The sequence below is a fragment of the Ranitomeya imitator genome, chromosome 9, assembly GCF_032444005.1.
Source record: "Ranitomeya imitator isolate aRanImi1 chromosome 9, aRanImi1.pri, whole genome shotgun sequence".
Taxonomy (NCBI): domain Eukaryota; kingdom Metazoa; phylum Chordata; class Amphibia; order Anura; family Dendrobatidae; genus Ranitomeya; species Ranitomeya imitator.
Window position 1 is genome coordinate 5,789,635 of NC_091290.1, and position 22,055 is coordinate 5,811,689.

The 22,055-nt window shown below is 53.0% G+C and overlaps 1 protein-coding gene across 4 annotated transcripts in view; it reads right to left on the bottom strand.

Annotated features, from left to right (window-relative positions):
- Positions 1 to 22,055, bottom strand: part of SCUBE2 (signal peptide, CUB domain and EGF like domain containing 2) — a 127,632-nt gene that overhangs the window by 17,318 nt on the left and 88,259 nt on the right. For 2 of the 4 annotated variants that reach the window (XM_069740098.1, XM_069740100.1), the window contains 4 exons: positions 17,727 to 17,930; positions 6,212 to 6,376; positions 5,076 to 5,243; positions 2,284 to 2,445 (listed from right to left, as the gene is read on the bottom strand). In XM_069740098.1, the coding sequence (XP_069596199.1) occupies positions 2,284 to 2,445; positions 5,076 to 5,243; positions 6,212 to 6,376; positions 17,727 to 17,930 (699 nt within the window). Of the gene's footprint in view, positions 1 to 2,283; positions 2,446 to 5,075; positions 5,244 to 6,211; positions 6,377 to 17,726; positions 17,931 to 18,136; positions 18,278 to 22,055 lie in introns of all 4 variants that reach the window. The other 2 variants (XM_069740097.1, XM_069740099.1) reach the window with 2 other exon arrangements.

Consider the following 22,055-nt stretch of genomic DNA (forward strand, 5'->3'; position numbering starts at 1 on the left):
TTTCACCCATTGACTTGAATGGGTGTTGAACAAAAACGCAGCAAAAATGCAGATATCATTATTTGCAGCGTTTTTGCTCCTGAAAATCCAAGGACATTAGAATGGACAAAGAGAAAAAAAACGCACCAAAAAAACGCATGAAAAACGCACCAATATGCAACAAAAAACGCACCTAAACCTGCATTTTTGACGCAGCTTCTTTCCTGCCAAGATGATCAGGTTTTGCTGCAGAAAAAAAAAGCAGCAAAAACGCCTTGTGTGAACTTACCCTAACAGTAATTTTGCAGCATTTGCTTAAACTTCAACTCATTTAAAAAGGCACTGTCAGAATGAAACTCATTTAAAGGGGCACTGTCAGAATGAAACCCACAACACCGAGGATTGTGGATTTCTTGCTGATTGCTGGGAATGTGCCGCATGGACACCCAGTGATGCACTAGAATTATTATTTATCATTATAGCGCCATTTATTCCATTGCGCTGTCCATCCCTTGCGAATCTTGGTCATTCCTGGATCCCCCTACAATGCTTTTGGAGAGTCTGGAGGAGGATTGTAGTTTAGAGAAACCAACCAGAATTTTTGGAGCAGAACATTGACGTCAATCAGGAGGCGACGTAAAGAAACTGAGAACGATGCTGCAAGTTATCACACAGCGAGCGCCACTAACAATGAATCTGCCCCAATGCAGCAGGAGAGACCAGAGGGCCCGGAGGATGCCCCCCAGAGTACTCGGCTCCGGGGTCACGCAGATGCTGGAATGTGATGGAGAACAGCCGCCGCCACGGGGACATGGTGCCAAATATCACAGCTGCCCGACATCTCGCTGCTGAACCCGTCACCGTGCAGACAGAAAACACACGGACTAATCCTCTGCTGCTTCTACCAAGGAGAGACGTCCCCCACTGATAACAGAGGAAGCGCCCTATAACACCTACAACCCTGCTGAGGACCGGTATGGCCGCCGTGACCGCTGCCACAGTCACCCGGTGTGAAGAGGGAGCAGCCGCCATCTTGGATATGGGGCATAATGCTGGCCTCCTATCAGAGATTGGCCTGACTCCATTTTGTCTCATTTCAGGATTCACCTGGTCACATGCACGGACATGAGCACTCCTGGCCCCCACCTTTTCCCTACTTGAATGAAGACCCTTTAGTATGGTAATGGCTTTGGCCAGTGTAGCAGGCAGATGGCACTTCAAAGCTTGAATGAGGAAGCCACGCCAGCAGGGGGCATGGAGGTGCCTGGGGGCTCAATTAAAGTATACATGTCAGATGGCTACACGTCTATTGTCCTCCCAGCCGAACCATCTCCAACATGAAATCATGAATTATGGACGCATCGTCCGAGGTCCAGGCTCATAAAAAACATCCTAATAGCCCTGAAGAAATTGCGCATCTGACAGTGCAACTCCCGGGTCAATGAGGGTTCTGGAACCTGAGATATAGAGATCAGCCTCCCACAGCGATCGAAGGGGTCCAGGTTTGATCCCTGTACGACCGGCAGAACAAGCCACAGGCGCTGGTACCGCCCGTGTACTGATCCGATCATCCTGAGAGAAGTTATTCCATTTATTAGGTATTGGGAATAGATTCTGCAGGGAAGCTGAAGGGTGGAGATTGTTAGCCCACCCAGGTACAGGGGGGGAGGGACACAGAAGGATTAAGAGCTGAAGACACATGGAGAGTCAGACACAACAGAAGAAGATGATAATGAAATAAGGAACAGGGCATATGCCAGCCAGAGGGGAGCAAGCACACGCTTTTTGGGGGCTGCCCAGCAACTAGAAGTCTTGTACCTGTGGAACGCAGAGCTCCCCGGCCTCCACAAGCGACCTTCAACCTGGTAAATTGACCTCCAGCTTTATAACTCTAAGCTTTGTACTATTATTGTTATATTTTACGCTGACTGGAACTCTTGGTATATTTTTACTGTATATTTCTTGTAATTATCTAGTGTGCCCTTAAGGCAATTAAACCATAAATTAATTTTGGGCTGATCCTTTTATTCTGATTGTGAATCTTAGAATACCCAGCGTGGGTAACAGGGCAATCTCACAGCGGCCTTTTGCTCTAGGTGCAGTTCCCTTATTGACCTGAGAGACAAAGGGGCGCTGGAGAGCTGTGCCTGTGCGGTTACGTCACGGATTGGTGACGTGGGAGCAACCAGTTTACAACACACCCGGCTTTCTACAGAAGGACAATAAGCAGATTCTAGAGTCTGATACTTTATCATTGGTAATTTATCGCTTGTGTCACGTTCCAGCAGCAGAGACGTCACTCACTTTTACACTGGGTTATGTTAGTGGATCCATCGAAGTCCGTGTTGGTGTTTCCTGGACAATAAATGCAGGAGTTCTGTCCGAACTCTGGCTGAAAAGTCCCCACCGGGCAGCGGATACATCTGTGTGTCGTCGTGTTGTATGAATGTCCCGGAGAACACTGAACTATAAAGGCAAGCAGGAAAAATAATTACCATACCTCCTGTATTACACTATTCTGCTGGTGCAGTCACTGTGTACATACATTACTGATCCTGAGTTACATCCTGTATTATACCCCAGAGCTGCACTCACTATTCTGCTGGTGCAGTCACTGTGTACATACATTACTGATCCTGAGTTACATCCTGTATTATACCCCAGAGCTGCACTCACTATTCTGCTGGTGCAGTCACTGTGTACATACATTACATTACTGATCCTGAGTTACATCCTGTATTATACTCCAGAGCTGCACTCACTATTCTGCTGGTGCAGTCACTGTGTACATACATTACTGATCCTGAGTTACCTCCTGTATTATACTCCAGAGCTGCACTCACTATTCTGCTGGTGCAGTCACTGTGTACATACATTACATTACTGATCCTGAGTTACATCCTGTATTATACCCCAGAGCTGCACTCACTATTCTGCTGGTGCAGTCACTGTGTACATACATTACTGATCCTGAGTTACATCCTGTATTATCCTCCAGAGCTGCACTCACTATTCTGCTGGTGCAGTCACTGTGTACATACATTACATTACTGATCCTGAGTTACATCCTGTATTATACCCCAGAGCTGCACTCACTATTCTGCTGGTGCAGTCACTGTGTACATACATTACATTACTGATCCTGAGTTACATCCTGTATTATACCCCAGAGCTGCACTCACTATTCTGCTGGTGCAGTCACTGTGTACATACATTACTGATCCTGAGTTACCTCCTGTATTATACTCCAGAGCTGCACTCACTATTCTGCTGGTGCAGTCACTGTGTACATACATTACTGATCCTGAGTTACCTCCTGTATTATACCCCAGAGCTGCACTCACTATTCTGCTGGTGCAGTCACTGTGTACATACATTACTGATCCTGAGTTACATCCTGTATTATCCTCCAGAGCTGCACTCACTATTCTGCTGGTGCAGTCACTGTGTACATACATTACATTACTGATCCTGAGTTACCTCCTGTATTATACTCCAGAGCTGCTCTCACTATTCTGCTGGTGCAGTCACTGTGTACATACATTACATTACTGATCCTGAGTTACATCCTGTATTATACCCCAGAGCTGCACTCACTATTCTGCTGTTGCAGTCACTGTGTACATACATTACTGATCCTGAGTTACCTCCTGTATTATCCTCCAGAGCTGCACTCACTATTCTGCTGGTGCAGTCACTGTGTACATACATTACATTACTGATCCTGAGTTACCTCCTGTATTATCCTCCAGAGCTGCACTCACTATTCTGCTGGTGCAGTCACTGTGTACTTACATTACATTACTGATCCTGAGTTACCTCCTGTATTATGCTCCAGAGCTGCACTCACTCTGCACATACATTACATTACTAATCCGGAGTTACATCCTGTATTATACTCCAGAGCTGCACTCACTATTCTGCTGATGCAATCACTGTGTACATACAGTACATTACTGATCCTGAGTTACCTCCTGTATTATACCCCAGAGCTGCACTCACTATTCTGCTGGTGCAGTCACTGTGTACATACATTACTGATCCTGAGTTACATCCTGTATTATACCCCAGAGCTGCACTCACTATTCTGCTGGTGCAGTCACTGTGTACATACATTACTGATCCTGAGTTATATCCTGTATTATACTCCAGAGCTGCACTCACTATTCTGCTGGTGCAGTCACTGTGTACATACATTACTGATCCTGAGTTACATCCTGTATTATACCCCAGAGCTGCACTCACTATTCTGCTGGTGCAGTCACTGTGTACATACATTACATTACTGATCCTGAGATACATCCTGTATTATACCCCAGAGCTGCACTCACTATTCTGCTGGTGCAGTCACTGTGTACATACATTACTGATCCTGAGTTACATCCTGTATTATACCCCAGAGCTGCACTCACTATTCTGCTGGTGCAGTCACTGTGTACATACATTACATTACTGATCCTGAGATACATCCTGTATTATACCCCAGAGCTGCACTCACTATTCTGCTGGTGCAGTCACTGTGTACATACATTACATTACTGATCCTGAGTTACATCCTGTATTATACCCCAGAGCCGCACTCACTATTCTGCTGGTGCAGTCACTGTGTACATACATTACATTACTGATCCTGAGTTACCATCTGTATTATACTCCAGAGCTGCACTCACTATTCTGCTGGTGCAGTCACTGTGTACATACATTACATTACTGATCCTGAGTTACATCCTGTATTATACCCCAGATCTGCACTCACTATTCTGCTGGTGCAGTCACTGTGTACATACATTACATTACTGATCCTGAGTTACCTCCTGTATTATACCCCAGAGCTGCACTCACTATTCTGCTGGTGCAGTCACTGTGTACATACATTACTGATCCTGAGTTACATCCTGTATTATACCCCAGAGCTGCACTCACTATTCTGCTGGTGCAGTCACTGTGTACATACATTACATTACTGATCCTGAGTTACCTCCTGTATTATACTCCAGAGCTGCACTCATTATTCTGCTGTTATGTGTGGAGCGAATGGAAGGACATAAACAATTCTGTGCATTTAACCTTTTTCTTTCCAGTTTGTGAACAGTCACCTCTGGTTTCGCAGTCGTGGAAAGACGTGGCGCTGCTGTGTTTCGTTGCGAGTCCTCCACCACAGGAGACACAAGACGTGCGTCCAGGTTCTGGCTGATACGTTCCGAGCGGACAGGGAACACAAGGCCGAAAACCATCAGAAGAGAATTCACCCGGAGAACACAAACCTGAATAATAAGGAGGGATGGAGTTACAGCGTGCGTGTTTTGCCTGGCTGGAGACTTTTTGGCTCTGGTCACACAGGGGCTGCTGGATTTAGGGAACGTTTCTACTAATGTGAACTGAGTCTACTCCACCCACAATAACAAGGTATCATGTGCCAACAGTTTTCAGACTGCGATATATCAGTGAGCCACTAGATGGCAGCGTCCCACCACTCTGAAGACGTCGCCCGCCATGTGGAATCCGGACACATGACAAGTCCAGCGGCCGACGCTCATTGGCCCAGAGGTGGACGAGGAATAAAGACAGAAATTCAATAAAATATATATAAAAATATAAGAGTAAAAATAATAAAGGAAGGATAATATCAGCAACTGTTGCCCCCTAGGTATCACGGCGGTTTCTACATTGAGATTATATCGCGATATGCCGCTGTCAGGACACTGCAGGTGGAGCGCTGCCCCCAGGGTTACAGCCCGGACCTCCAGTCAGGGTTCAGTTTTAGTTTGATCCTTTGGGGATCCCTCCGTGCACCCCTTCCACGCCACTTTTGCCCGGTTATATACCTTCCAATTATTTCTGTCCCGACCTTGCACACACGGAGTCTTTTCCCTCTAGTCACCTCCAGAGCTGCAATCACACAGCTGGCACACCTCCTCCAGCAGCATATTCACATACAGCAGAGGAACAGAGAAGCGACAGAAGGTTAAATCTGCCGTGGGTGAATTTAGCCAAACGTTTCTGGCATTATGGGATGCAGACTATAAGGACCGGTCATCAGCAGCGCAAAAGACCTCGCAGCCTAGAAACTGGGAGAGCAGCAGAATTGTCAGTGCAGCTCCGGATGTGAGCGGAGGATAAGGGTGACGGTAAGGCTGTGGAAATCCACAGATCTCACCCACACACAGACCAGAGAAGGATTCCTGGGGATTTAACCCCCACAATGCTGGCAGCGGAGCTCTGCCTCGGTTACCTCCACACTCAGATACGTCTCGAGCGCCGGCGTGCTTCGGGTGGTCTCGGTGGTCAGGGCAGATTTCGCACGCTATCTGCCCGTCCTCGCGCTGATACGTTCCGTGCGGACATAAGATGCACTGCTCCTTGTCCTCGTCGTAGTACGTCCCGGCACGGCAGCTAGCTGATAGAAAGAGGAGAAAACTGCGCTGGTTAATGCGGGCCGGAGGGGCGAGCGCTGCAAGCAAAGCGATGAAGGGAAATTCAGTCATCCCCCTGTGATGACTTTGGGGTCAAGGATGCAACTCTGAACTTCTACTGAACGCTTACATGTAAGACCCCCAGTGTTACAAGAGCTCAGCTGTTAGAGGTTGTGGCCGGCTAAAGCAACAGGCAGAATTGTGAGCGCAGCTCTGGAGGACTATCCTAGGTGAGAGAGGTCAGCAGCACTGTTCATCATGGTGCATGAATAAAATAACAGATCAGCAGTGAAGACTGACACATGCAGAGCAGAAGGAGGCAGCAGCGTTTACAGCCATCTAGTCCCCGGGAAGGGTCGGGGTGCGGAGCAGCAGAGCCGAGCAACTTCACATGATGTGTGTCGTGCACATGGTGTAGTTGGGGGCTGTCAGAAGCGCTGTGAGGGTCTCCATACACCTCCAATCGCAGTCAGCCAAACAGTTATCTCTCCCAACCCTCCATACACAATCACGATCAGCTCAGAGAGGGGAGTGAGCTGCTGCCGGACCCTCTGCCCTCTCCAGGTTTGGTTACTATCCAGACATATATCTGCCATCTCCAATCCCTGTTTACCAATTCAGACTCCTCCCCCCCGACCACCCTGTCCCCATCACACTCCTCTCCCCCCCCCCCCCTGTCCCCATCACACTCCTCTCTCCCCCTCCAGGATCCTCTGTCCCATCACACTCCTCTCTCCCCCTCCAGGATCCTCTGTCCCATCACACTCCTCTCTCCTCCTCCAGGATCCTCTGCCCCATCACACTCCTCTCTCCTCCTCCAGGATCCTCTGCCCCCATCACACTCCTCTCTCCACCTCCAGGATCCTCTGTCCCCATCACACTCCTCTCTCCCCCTCCAGGATCCTCTGTCCCATCACACTCCTCTCTCCCCCTCCAGGATCCTCTGTCCCATCACACTCCTCTCTCCTCCTCCAGGATCCTCTGCCCCCATCACACTCCTCTCTCCCCCTCCTGCATCCTCTGCCCCCATCACACTCCTCTCTCCCCCTCCTGCATCCTCTGCCCCCATCACACTCCTCTCTCCCCCTCCTGCATCCTCTGCCCCCATCACACTCCTCTCTCCCCCTCCTGCATCCTCTGCCCCCACCACACTCCTCTCTCCCCCTCCTGCATCCTCTGCCCCATCACACTCCTCTCTCCCCCTCCTGCATCCTCTGCCCCCATCACACTCCTCTCTCCCCCTCCTGCATCCTCTGCTCCATCACACTCCTCTCTTCCCCTCCAGGATCCTCTGTCCCCATCACACTCCTCTCTCCTCCTCCAGGATCCTCTGCCCCATCACACTCCTCTCTCCCCCTCCAGGATCCTCTGTCCCCATCACAGTCCTCTCTCCCCCTCCAGGATCCTCTGTCCCATCACACTCCTCTCTCCCCCTCCAGGATCCTCTGTCCCATCACACTCCTCTCACCCCCTCCAGGATCCTCTGTCCCATCACTCTCCTCCTCCAGGATCCTCTGCCCCATCACACTCCTCTATCCCCCTCCAGGATCCTCTGCCCCATCACACTCCTCTCTCCCCCTCCAGGATCCTCTGCCCCATCACACTCCTCTCTCCCCCTCCAGGATCCTCTGCCCCATCACACTCCTCTCTCCCCCTCCAGGATCCTCTGCCCCATCACACTCCTCTCTCCCCCTCCAGGATCCTCTGCCCCATCAAACTCCTCTCTCCCCCTCCAGGATCCTCTGCCCCATCACACTCCTCTCTTCCCCTCCAGGATCCTCTGTCCCCATCACACTCCTCTCTCCCCCTCCAGGATCCTCTGTCCCCATCACACTCCTCTCTCCCCCTCCAGGATCCTCTGTCCCCATCACACTCCTCTCTCCCCCTCTAGGATCCTCTGCCCCCATCACACTCCTCTCTCCTCCTCCAGGATCCTCTGCTCCATCACACTCCTCTCTCCTCCAGGATCCTCTGTCCCCATCACACTCCTCTCTCCCCCTCCAGGATCCTCTGTCCCCATCACACTCCTCTCTCCCCCTCCAGGATCCTCTGTCCCCATCACACTCCTCTCTACCCCTCCAGGATCCTCTGTCCCCATCACACTCCTCTCTACCCCTCCTGCATCCTCTGCTATATCACACTCCTCTCTCCCCCTCCAGGATCCTCTGCCCCATCACACTCCTCTCTCCCCCTCCAGGATCCTCTGCCCCATCACACTCCTCTCTCCCCCTCCTGCATCCTCTGCCCCCATCATACTCCTCTCTCCCCCTCCTGCATCCTCTGCCCCATCACACTCCTCTCTTCCCCTCCAGGATCCTCTGTCCCCATCACACTCCTCTCTCCCCCTCCAGGATCCTCTGCCCCCATCACACTCCTCTCTCCTCCTCCAGGATCCTCTGCTCCATCACACTCCTCTCTCCCCCTCCAGGATCCTCTGTCCCATCACACTCCTCTCTCCTCCTCCAGGATCCTCTGCCCCATCACACTCCTCTCTCCTCCTCCAGGATCCTCTGCCCCCATCACACTCCTCTCTCCCCCTCCTGCATCCTCTGCCCCCATCACACTCCTCTCTCCCCCTCCTGCATCCTCTGCCCCCATCACACTCCTATCTCCCCCTCCTGCATCCTCTGCCCCATCACACTCCTCTCTCCCCCTCCTGCATCCTCTGCTCCATCACACTCCTCTCTTCCCCTCCTGCATCCTCTGCCCCCATCACACTCCTCTCTCCCCCTCCTGCATCCTCTGCCCCCATCACACTCCTCTCTCCCCCTCCTGCATCCTCTGCCCCATCACACTCCTCTCTCCCCCTCCTGCATCCTCTGCCCCCATCACACTCCTCTCTCCCCCTCCTGCATCCTCTGCTCCATCACACTCCTCTCTTCCCCTCCAGGATCCTCTGTCCCCATCACACTCCTCTCTCCTCCTCCAGGATCCTCTGCCCCATCACACTCCTCTCTCCCCCTCCAGGATCCTCTGTCCCCATCACAGTCCTCTCTCCCCCTCCAGGATCCTCTGTCCCATCACACTCCTCTCTCCCCCTCCAGGATCCTCTGTCCCATCACTCTCCTCCTCCAGGATCCTCTGCCCCATCACACTCCTCTCTCCCCCTCCAGGATCCTCTGCCCCATCACACTCCTCTCTCCCCCTCCAGGATCCTCTGCCCCATCACACTCCTCTCTCCCCCTCCAGGATCCTCTGCCCCATCACACTCCTCTCTCCCCCTCCAGGATCCTCTGTCCCCATCACACTCCTCTCTCCCCCTCCAGGATCCTGTCCCCATCATACTCCTCTCTCCCCCTCCAGGATCCTCTGCCCCCATCACACTCCTCTCTCCTCCTCCAGGATCCTCTGCTCCATCACACTCCTCTCTCCTCCAGGATCCTCTGTCCCCATCACACTTCTCTCTCCCCCTCCAGGATCCTCTGTCCCCATCACACTCCTCTCTACCCCTCCAGGATCCTCTGTCCCCATCACACTACTCTCTCCCCCTCCTGCATCCTCTGCTATATCACACTCCTCTCTCCCCCTCCAGGATCCTCTGCCCCCATCCCACTCCTCTCCCCCTCCAGGATCCTCTGCCCCATCACACACCTCTCTCCCCCTCCAGGATCCTCTGCCCCATCACACTCCTCTCTCCCCCTCCAGGATCCTCTGCCCCATCACACTCCTCTCTCCCCCTCCAGGATCCTCTGCCCCATCACACTCCTCTCTCCCCCTCCAGGATCCTCTGCCCCATCACACTCCTCTCTCCCCCTCCAGGATCCTCTGTCCCCATCACACTCCTCTCTCCCCCTCCAGGATCCTCTGCCCCATCACACTCCTCTCTCCCCCTCCAGGATCCTCTGCCCCATCACACTCCTCTCTCCCCCTCCAGGATCCTCTGCCCCATCACACTCATCTCTCCTCCTCCAGGATCCTCTGCCCCCATCCCACTCCTCTCTCCCCCTCCAGGATCCTCTGTCCCCATCACACTCCTCTCTCCCCCTCCAGGATCCTCTGTCCCCATCACACTCCTCTCTCCCCCTCCAGGATCCTCTGCCCCATCACACTCCTCTCTCCCCCTCCAGGATCCTCTGCCCCATCACACTCCTCTCTCCTCCTCCAGGATCCTCTGCCCCCATCCCACTCCTCTCTCCCCCTCCAGGATCCTCTGCCCCATCACACTCCTCACTCCCCCTCCAGGATCCTCTGTCCCCATCACACTGCTCTCTTCCCCTCCCGAATCCTCTGCTCCATCACACTCCTCTCTCCCCCTCCAGGATCCTCTGCCCCATCACACTCCTCACTCCCCCTCCAGGATCCTCTGTCCCCATCACACTGCTCTCTTCCCCTCCCGAATCCTCTGCTCCATCACACTCTTCTTTACTCCTCCAGGATCCTCTGCCCCCATCCCACTCCTCTCTCCCCCTCCAGGATCCTCTGCCCCATCACACTCCTCTCTCCTCCTCCAGGATCCTCTGCCCCATCACACTCCTCTCTCCCCCTCCAGGATCCTCTGCCCCATCACACTCCTCTCTCCTCCTCCAGGATCCTCTGCCCCATCACACTCCTCTCTCCCCCTCCAGGATCCTCTGCCCCATCACACTCCTCTCTCCCCCTCCAGGATCCTCTGCCCCATCACACTCCTCTCTCCTCCTCCAGGATCCTCTGCCCCATCACACTCCTCTCTCCCCCTCCAGGATCCTCTGCCCCATCACACTCCTCTCTCCTCCTCCAGGATCCTCTGCCCCATCACACTCCTCTCTCCCCCTCCAGGATCCTCTGCCCCATCACACTCCTCTCTCCCCCTCCAGGATCCTCTGCCCCATCACACTCCTCTCTCCCCCTCCAGGATCCTCTGCCCCATCACACTCCTCTCTCCACCTCCAGGATCCTCTGCTCCATCACACTCTTCTTTACTCCTCCAGGATCCTCTGCTCCATCACACTCCTCTCTCCCCCTCCAGGATCCTCTGCCCCATCACACTCCTCTCCCCTCCCCCCAGGATCCTCTGCTCCATCACACTCCTCTCTCCTCCTCCAGGATCCTCTGCCCCATCACACTCCTCTCTCCCCCTCCAGGATCCTCTGCCCCATCACACTCCTCTCTCCACCTCCAGGATCCTCTGCCCCATCACACTCCTCTCTCCTCCTCCAGGATCCTCTGTCCCCATCACACTCCTCTCTCCACCTCCAGGATCCTCTGTCCCCATCACACTACTCTCTCCCCCTCCTGCATCCTCTGCTATATCACACTCCTCTCTCTCCCTCCAGGATCCTCTGCCCCATCACACTCCTCTCTCCACCTCCAGGATCCTCTGCCCCATCACACTCCTCTCTCCACCTCCAGGATCCTCTGCCCCATCACACTCCTCTCTCCCCCTCCAGGATCCTCTGTCCCCATCACACTCCTCTCCCCTCCTCCAGGATCCTCTGCCCCATCACACTCCTCTCTCCCCCTCCAGGATCCTCTGCCCCATCACACTCATCTCTCCTCCTCCAGGATCCTCTGTCCCCATCACACTCCTCTCTCCTCCTCCAGGATCCTCTGCCCCATCACACTCCTCTCTCCCCCTCCAGGATCCTCTGCCCCATCACACTCCTCTCTCCCCCTCCAGGATCCTCTGCCCCATCACACTCCTCTCTTCCCCTCCAGGATCCTCTGTCCCCATCACACTCCTCTCTCCCCCTCCAGGATCCTCTGTCCCCATCACACTCCTCTCTCCCCCTCCAGGATCCTCTGTCCCCATCATACTCCTCTCTCCCCCTCCAGGATCCTCTGCCCCCATCACACTCCTCTCTCCTCCTCCAGGATCCTCTGCTCCATCACACTCCTCTCTCCTCCAGGATCCTCTGTCCCCATCACACTCCTCTCTCCCCCTCCAGGATCCTCTGTCCCCATCACACTCCTCTCTACCCCTCCAGGATCCTGTGTCCCCATCACACTACTCTCTCCCCCTCCTGCATCCTCTGCTATATCACACTCCTCTCTCCCCCTCCAGGATCCTCTGCCCCCATCCCACTCCTCTCTCCCCCTCCAGGATCCTCTGCCCCATCACACACCTCTCTCCCCCTCCAGGATCCTCTGCCCCATCACACTCCTCTCTCCCCCTCCAGGATCCTCTGCCCCATCACACTCCTCTCTCCCCCTCCAGGATCCTCTGCCCCATCACACTCCTCTCTCCCCCTCCAGGATCCTCTGCCCCCATCCCACTCCTCTCTCCCCCTCCAGGATCCTCTGTCCCCATCACACTCCTCTCTCCCCCTCCAGGATCCTCTGCCCCATCACACTCCTCTCTCCCCCTCCAGGATCCTCTGCCCCATCACACTCCTCTCTCCCCCTCCAGGATCCTCTGCCCCATCACACTCCTCTCTCCCCCTCCAGGATCCTCTGCCCCATCACACTCATCTCTCCTCCTCCAGGATCCTCTGCCCCCATCCCACTCCTCTCTCCCCCTCCAGGATCCTCTGTCCCATCACACTCCTCTCTCCCCCTCCAGGATCCTCTGTCCCCATCACACTCCTCTCTCCCCCTCCAGGATCCTCTGCCCCATCACACTCCTCTCTCCACCTCCAGGATCCTCTGTCCCCATCACACTCCTCTCTCCCCCTCCAGGATCCTCTGCCCCATCACACTCATCTCTCCTCCTCCAGGATCCTCTGTCCCCATCACACTCCTCTCTTCCCCTCCAGGATCCTCTGTCCCCATCACACTCCTCTCTCCCCCTCCAGGATCCTCTGCCCCATCACACTCATCTCTCCTCCTCCAGGATCCTCTGTCCCCATCACACTCCTCTCTTCCCCTCCCGAATCCTCTGCTCCATCACACTCTTCTTTACTCCTCCAGGATCCTCTGCTCCATCACACTCCTCTCTTCCCCTCCCGAATCCTCTGCTCCATCACACTCTTCTTTACTCCTCCAGGATCCTCTGCTCCATCACACTCCTCTCTCCACCTCCAGGATCCTCTGCCCCATCACACTCCTCTCTCCACCTCCAGGATCCTCTGCCCCATCACACTCCTCTCTCCCCCTCCAGGATCCTCTGTCCCCATCACACTCCTCTCCCCTCCTCCAGGATCCTCTGCCCCATCACACTCCTCTCTCCCCCTCCAGGATCCTCTGCCCCATCACACTCATCTCTCCTCCTCCAGGATCCTCTGTCCCCATCACACTCCTCTCTCCTCCTCCAGGATCCTCTGCCCCATCACACTCCTCTCTCCCCCTCCAGGATCCTCTGCCCCATCACACTCCTCTCTCCTCCTCCAGGATCCTCTGTCCCCATCACACTCCTCTCTCCACCACCAGGATCCTCTGTCCCCATCACACTACTCTCTCCCCCTCCTGCATCCTCTGCTATATCACACTCCTCTCTCTCCCTCCAGGATCCTCTGCCCCATCACACTCCTCTCTCCACCTCCAGGATCCTCTGCCCCATCACACTCCTCTCTCCACCTCCAGGATCCTCTGCCCCATCACACTCCTCTCTCCCCCTCCAGGATCCTCTGCTCCATCACACTCCTCTCCCCTCCTCCAGGATCCTCTGCTCCATCACACTCCTCTCCCCTCCTCCAGGATCCTCTGCCCCATCACACTCCTCTCTCCCCCTCCAGGATCCTCTGCCCCATCACACTCATCTCTCCTCCTCCAGGATCCTCTGTCCCCATCACACTCCTCTCTCCTCCTCCAGGATCCTCTGCCCCATCACACTCCTCTCTCCCCCTCCAGGATCCTCTGCTCCATCACACTCCTCTCTCCCCCTCCAGGATCCTCTGCCCCATCACACTCCTCTCTCCACCTCCAGGATCCTCTGTCCCCATCACACTCCTCTCTCCCCCTCCAGGATCCTCTGCCCCATCACACTCCTCTCTCCTCCTCCAGGATCCTCTGCCCCATCACACTCCTCTCTCCCCCTCCAGGATCCTCTGCTCCATCACACTCCTCTCTCCCCCTCCAGGATCCTCTGCCCCATCACACTCCTCTCTCCACCTCCAGGATCCTCTGTCCCCATCACACTCCTCTCTCCCCCTCCAGGATCCTCTGCCCCATCACACTCATCTCTCCTCCTCCAGGATCCTCTGTCCCCATCACACTCCTCTCTCCCCCTCCAGGATCCTCTGCCCCATCACACTCATCTCTCCTCCTCCAGGATCCTCTGTCCCCATCACACTCCTCTCTCCCCCTCCAGGATCCTCTGCCCCATCACACTCCTCTCTCCACCTCCAGGATCCTCTGTCCCCATCACACTCCTCTCTCCCCCTCCAGGATCCTCTGCCCCATCACACTCATCTCTCCTCCTCCAGGATCCTCTGTCCCCATCACACTCCTCTCTCCCCCTCCAGGATCCTCTGCTCCATCACACTCCTCTCCCCTCCTCCAGGATCCTCTGCCCCATCACACTCCTCTCTCCCCCTCCAGGATCCTCTGCCCCATCACACTCATCTCTCCTCCTCCAGGATCCTCTGTCCCCATCACACTCCTCTCTCCTCCTCCAGGATCCTCTGCCCCATCACACTCCTCTCTCCCCCTCCAGGATCCTCTGCCCCATCACACTCCTCTCTCCCCCTCCAGGATCCTCTGCTCCATCACACTCCTCTCTCCCCCTCCAGGATCCTCTGCCCCATCACACTCCTCTCTCCACCTCCAGGATCCTCTGTCCCCATCACACTCCTCTCTCCCCCTCCAGGATCCTCTGCCCCATCACACTCATCTCTCCTCCTCCAGGATCCTCTGTCCCCATCACACTCCTCTCTCCTCCTCCAGGATCCTCTGCCCCATCACACTCATCTCTCCTCCTCCAGGATCCTCTGTCCCCATCACACTCCTCTCTCCCCCTCCAGGATCCTCTGCTCCATCACACTCCTCTCTCCCCCTCCAGGATCCTCTGCCCCATCACACTCCTCTCTCCTCCTCCAGGATCCTCTGCCCCATCACACTCCTCTCTCCACCTCCAGGATCCTCTGTCCCCATCACACTCCTCTCTCCCCCTCCAGGATCCTCTGCCCCATCACACTCATCTCTCCTCCTCCAGGATCCTCTGTCCCCATCACACTCATCTCTCCTCCTCCAGGATCCTCTGTCCCCATCACACTCCTCTCTTCCCCTCCCGAATCCTCTGCTCCATCACACTCTTCTTTACTCCTCCAGGATCCTCTGCTCCATCACACTCCTCTCTTCCCCTCCCGAATCCTCTGCTCCATCACACTCTTCTTTACTCCTCCAGGATCCTCTGCTCCATCACACTCCTCTCCCCTCCCCCCAGGATCCTCTGCTCCATCACACTCCTCTCCCCTCCCCCCAGGATCCTCTGCTCCATCACACTCCTCTCCCCTCCCCCCAGGATCCTCTGCCCCCATCACACTATTATCTGTCGTGTTACATAGGACTGCAGGTGACATCTACTACATTATCTGTACTCAGAGCGTTATGACTGTGTGATCTGTGGCGTTACATAGGACTGCAGACCACCATACTTCCATAGTGTATCTCGGCCCGGGGTGAAGCGTCTGGATCCTGCTTCCTTCTGTGCGGCTCTGGATCCGGAATCTGCCTCGGCTCAGCTGTCAGGATCCGGCGTTATCGCCCTGGGCGCGGGATTCCCGTAAAGTGTTGTGAAATCCAAGAATATGTTCTAACTCTGCATTAACTAGACGTCTCTATAAACAATGAGGGGTGTCAGGAATTCTGCAGCCAGCTCAGGACTGAGCGCTGCTCCTTGACCCTGGGGTGCGGCGATGCATATGGCGGTATTTATCAGTGCTGATGTTATCCGATGGCAGCGGACGCCTCCATTCCAGGGCTGCTCTTCACACCTCGATTGACTCGGAGTATTAAAGAATCAAGAATTCGAGTCCCCTCGTCTTTGGCCTCGGACAATGGGGGCGATTGGCTTCGGCAGACTTCATTCTCATAGCAGGGTCTTTTGTGAGTCTTCAGTGACCATTAAAAGCCCATTCGGGGGTCTCTGCGCAGCTGGATTTTAATACTCTGGGGCCTTTATGATGTAAAATGGGGCCCTGCAGGGGGCGCTCCGGATTAGCCGCCACAAAGACCTTAAAGGCACCTCACCGCCATTCAGACATTGTGTCCTTTAAGTATCTAATGCTGCAGAAAAAAATCCCTATTGGTCCCGGAGAGGTGAACTCAACCCCGAGGTCAGAGCGGCGCCTTCCTGCACCGCCAAGATCGGATCCTGCAGCCATAGCGCCATGTACCCAGATCTCAGGCTCCGCTGAGGAGTGCTATCTGGGGTATTAGGAGTTACCCCCTGTGGCTATGCCGGGGCGTCCGGACATGGCGGCAGTGCGGTGGAGGGGACAGGGCGCGAGTAGCCGAAATATCCCCCCCTTACCGAGCGCTGTTATTTATAGGCTGCATGCAACATCCGATAGTCCAAGAATCCGGCCGACCGGCCGCAGCGATGGCGGATCAGCAGGAGGCAGTGCGGCACTCCATGATTCCGCAGCGTCACCCCCCACCCTGGCGATCAGATCCATGGTGAGAGGGATGTGCTCTGCCAGGAGGGGGCGCTATCGCACTACAGAATGCTTTTACACTGTTTTTGTTTTTTCAGCACACCATCGCCGCCCTCATCATAATGTCTGAGACTGGTGTTTAAAATAACATAGAGGAGGTGGGGGAGGGGCGAGGGCGCCAGACGCCTGCTTGTTTGGGGGATTGTCAATGATGTGGAAAAATGACAATATATAGGGGGGGACAACTCTTCCATGCATGTTCCATTGTAACCAGCGGGGGCGCTGTGCTCTGGCTCCCTCACTATTAATCCGTATGGCGTCGTCTGCCTGTCCATTAGTGTGAGTGTGGATGATCGGGGCCAGACTCCGAGGCTGCGAAACGCCGACTTCAGCCTGATCCAATCTATTTACTGAACCCCGATTTCTCGGTGGCGGCTCATTTACCAGCCGGGTGTTGGGGATGAGGGTCAGATGTTATCTCACTAAGGGGCCGCGGATTACGGAGGCCGTGCGGCCCGATGGGCTTGTAATCGCCTCTCGGGAACAAAGAGCCTGCAGAAGGCCTGTCACATCCAATGAGCGTCACCGGTGCGAATGTTTACACGCCAGGGGATGCCGTGACGGGAAGTTACAGTGAGGGGGAGTAAAGACTTGTTTACAAGCATTGGTCGGGACGAGGGTTGCGAGGCCGCCGGGTCCGAGAACGCGCGGATCTGTGCCGCAGAACAGTGAATGAGAATAATAATGAGTCCCGGGGGGCTCGGATATGGCGGAGAATGCACAGAATTCACTACAATCCCCCCACAGTTACCAGGAAATGTGCGACCCCCGGCAGACGGCATTTGTGCACATCACGGCGCCCGTCTGTCGCCACGTGTCTTACCGCAGCGGTTTTCCACGCGGATCTGCCCTGTGCCGCACGGCTCCGGGGTCTCTGGCGATCGGGGCGTCTTCTTAGAGACCTCAAAGTCCTTCCCGGACAGGCGGACATGGAAGTGGTCCTTGCTGATCGCTTTCCGCAGGGTCCTGATTGTTTTGCGGAGCCTTTTTTCTGCTTTTCCGCGCACACAGCTGAGACTGCAGGTTTCTGAAACAGAAGGGCGGTGCATAAGTATTAACACCCTGGAGCATTCAGCAGAGCGTTGTATTGACACCGGCCCTAGTGCCGAGGACATCACCCGACATATTTCCAGACACGGAATCCAACACAGGAGAAGATACTTGTGATCGAGACACAGAAGCGGGAAAGGAAAAAGCGTAAAAAGCGAAGCCGGGCGCCATCGTGCAACCAACCTGTCACCTCCTTGTGGTTCACATCCAGCTCCATCTGAGCGGTGAGCAGCGTCTCCTTGGCAGGCGCCTTCCGTCCGCTCGCTCGGCTCTTGCACGTTATGTTGACAAAGGAAAGACTTTCATAGACGTGAGACTGTCGCTCTGCGCGGAAAGAGGAGATGAAAGAGACGCGGCAGCGAGACAGCGACGGCAGCGACAGAGTCTCCGAGAGAGAAGGAGCCGGATACAATGTAGCAATCTAACGCCCCATTTATCCTGATCCCCGCGGCTCCCAGCCTCTTATCACAGACTCCCAAAATACAGGATCACCTCCCCGAGATCCACCCAGCGCTGTGATATCGTGTCCGAGAGCGTTATAACTACACTGATATAAGACTAAGACGGTCACCAATCCCTGCTAGAGACCCCGGGGACCACAGAGACCCCAACACTGTCGGAACATGGGAGCGGCTATACAGAATGTCCGGGGTTATATCAGTCCTGGAGCGTTATAAGAGGCTGATATCAGTCACATATGGTGTAATGTCTGGAGGTTATATCAGTACTGGAGCGTTATAAGAGGCTGATATCAGTCACATACGCTGTAATGTCTGGGGGTTATATCAGTACTGGAGCGTTATAAGAGGGGCTGATATCAGTCACATATGATGTAATGTCTGGAGGTTATATCAGTACTGGAGCGTTATAAGAGGGGCTGATATCAGTCACATATGGTGTAATGTCTGGGGGTTATATCAGTACTGGAGCGTTATAAGAGGGGCTGATATCAGTCACATATGGTGTAATGTCTGGGGGTTATATCAGTACTGGAGCGTTATAAGAGGGGCTGATATCAGTCACATATGATGTAATGTCTGGAGGTTATATCAGTACTGGAGCGTTATAAGAGGGGCTGATATCAGTCACATATGGTGTAATGTCTGGGGTTATATCAGTACTGGAGCGTTATAAGAGGGGCTGATATCAGTCACATATGATGTAATGTCTGGGGGTTATATCAGTACTGGAGCGTTATAAGAGGCGGATATCAGTCACATATGGTGTAATGTCTGGGGTTATATCAGTACTGGAGCGTTATAAGAGGGGCTGATATCAGTCACATATGGTGTAATGTCTGGGGGTTATATCAGTACTGGAGCGTTATAAGAGGGGCTGATATCAGTCACATATGGTGTAATGTCTGGGGGTTATATCAGTACTGGAGCGTTATAAGAGGCGGATATCAGTCACATATGGTGTAATGTCTGGAGGTTATATCAGTACTGGAGCGTTATAAGAGGGGCTGATATCAGTCACATATGGTGTAATGTCTGGAGGTTATATCAGTACTGGAGCGTTATAAGAGGGGCTGATATTAGTCACATATGGTGTAATATCTGGGGGTTATATCAGTACTGGAGCGTTATAAGAGGGGCTGATATCAGTCACATATGGTGTAATGTCTGGAGGTTATATCAGTACTGGAGCGTTATAAGAGGCTGATATCAGTCACATATGGTGTAATGTCTGGAGGTTATATCAGTACTGGAGCGTTATAAGAGGGGCTGATATCAGTCACATATGGTGTAATGTCTGGGGGTTATATCAGTACTGGAGCGTTATAAGAGGCTGATATCAGTCACATATGGTGTAATGTCTGGAGGTTATATCAGTACTGGAGCGTTATAAGAGGGGCTGATATCAGTCACATATGGTGTAATGTCTGGGGGTTATATCAGTACTGGAGTGTTATAAGAGGCTGATATCAGTCACATATGGTGTAATGTCTGGGGTTATATCAGTACTGGAGCGTTATAAGAGGGGCTGATATCAGTCACATATGATGTAATGTCTGGAGGTTATATCAGTACTGGAGCGTTATAAGAGGGGCTGATATCAGTCACATATGGTGTAATGTCTGGGGTTATATCAGTACTGGAGCGTTATAAGAGGGGCTGACATCAGTCACATATGATGTAATGTCTGGGGGTTATATCAGTACTGGAGCGTTATAAGAGGCGGATATCAGTCACATATGGTGTAATGTCTGGGGTTATATCAGTACTGGAGCGTTATAAGAGGGGCTGATATCAGTCACATATGGTGTAATGTCTGGGGGTTATATCAGTACTGGAGCGTTATAAGAGGGGCTGATATCAGTCACATGGTGTAATGTCTGGGGTTATATCAGTACTGGAGCGTTATAACGGGCTGATATCAGTCACATATGGTGTAATGTCTGGAGGTTATATCAGTACTGGAGCGTTATAAGAGGGGCTGATATCAGTCACATATGGTGTAATGTCTGGAGGTTATATCAGTACTGGAGCGTTATAAGAGGGGCTGATATCAGTCACATATGGTGTAATGTCTGGGGGTTATATCAGTACTGGAGCGTTATAAGAGGGGCTGATATCAGTCACATATGGTGTAATATCTGGGGGTTATATCAGTACTGGAGCGTTATAAGAGGGGCTGATATCAGTCACATATGGTGTAATGTCTGGAGGTTATATCAGTACTGGAGCGTTATAAGAGGGGCTGATATCAGTCACATATGGTGTAATGTCTGGGGGTTATATCAGTACTGGAGCGCTATAAGAGGGGCTGATATCAGTCACATATGGTGTAATGTCTGGAGGTTATATCAGTACTGGAGCGTTATAAGAGGCTGATATCAGTCACATATGGTGTAATGTCTGGGGGTTATATCAGTACTGGAGCGTTATAAGAGGGGCTGATATCAGTCACATATGATGTAATGTCTGGAGGTTATATCAGTACTGGAGCGTTATAAGAGGCTGATATCAGTCACATATGGTGTAATGTCTGGAGGTTATATCAGTACTGGAGCGTTATAAGAGGGGCTGATATCAGTCACATATGGTGTAATGTCTGGAGGTTATATCAGTACTGGAGCGTTATAAGAGGGGCTGATATCAGTCACATATGGTGTAATGTCTGGGGGTTATATCAGTACTGGAGCGTTATAAGAGGGGCTGATATCAGTCACATATGGTGTAATATCTGGGGGTTATATCAGTACTGGAGCGTTATAAGAGGGGCTGATATCAGTCACATATGGTGTAATGTCTGGAGGTTATATCAGTACTGGAGCGTTATAAGAGGGGCTGATATCAGTCACATATGGTGTAATGTCTGGGGGTTATATCAGTACTGGAGCGTTATAAGAGGCTGATATCAGTCACATATGGTGTAATGTCTGGAGGTTATATCAGTACTGGAGCGTTATAAGAGGGGCTGATATCAGTCACATATGATGTAATGTCTGGGGGTTATATCAGTACTGGAGCGTTATAAGAGGGGCTGATATCAGTCACATATGGTGTAATATCTGGGGGTTATATCAGTACTGGAGCGTTATAAGAGGGGCTGATATCAGTCACATATGGTGTAATGTCTGGAGGTTATATCAGTACTGGAGCGTTATAAGGGGCTGATATCAGTCACATATGGTGTAATGTCTGGAGGTTATATCAGTACTGGAGCGTTATAAGAGAGGCTGATATCAGTCACATATGATGTAATGTCTGGAGGTTATATCAGTACTGGAGCGTTATAAGAGGGGCTGATATCAGTCACATATGGTGTAATGTCTGGAGGTTATATCAGTACTGGAGCGTTATAAGAGGCTGATATCAGTCACATGTGGTGTAATGTCTGGAGGTTATATCAGTACTGGAGCGTTATAAGAGGGGCTGGTATCAGTCACATATGGTGTAATATCTGGGGGTTATATCAGTACTGGAGCGTTATAAGAGAGGCTGATATCAGTCACATATGGTGTAATGTCTGGGGGTTATATCAGTACTGGAGCGTTATAAGAGGCTGATATCAGTCACATACGGTGTAATGTCTGGGGGTTATATCAGTACTGGAGCGTTATAAGAGGGGCTGATATCAGTCACATGGTGTAATG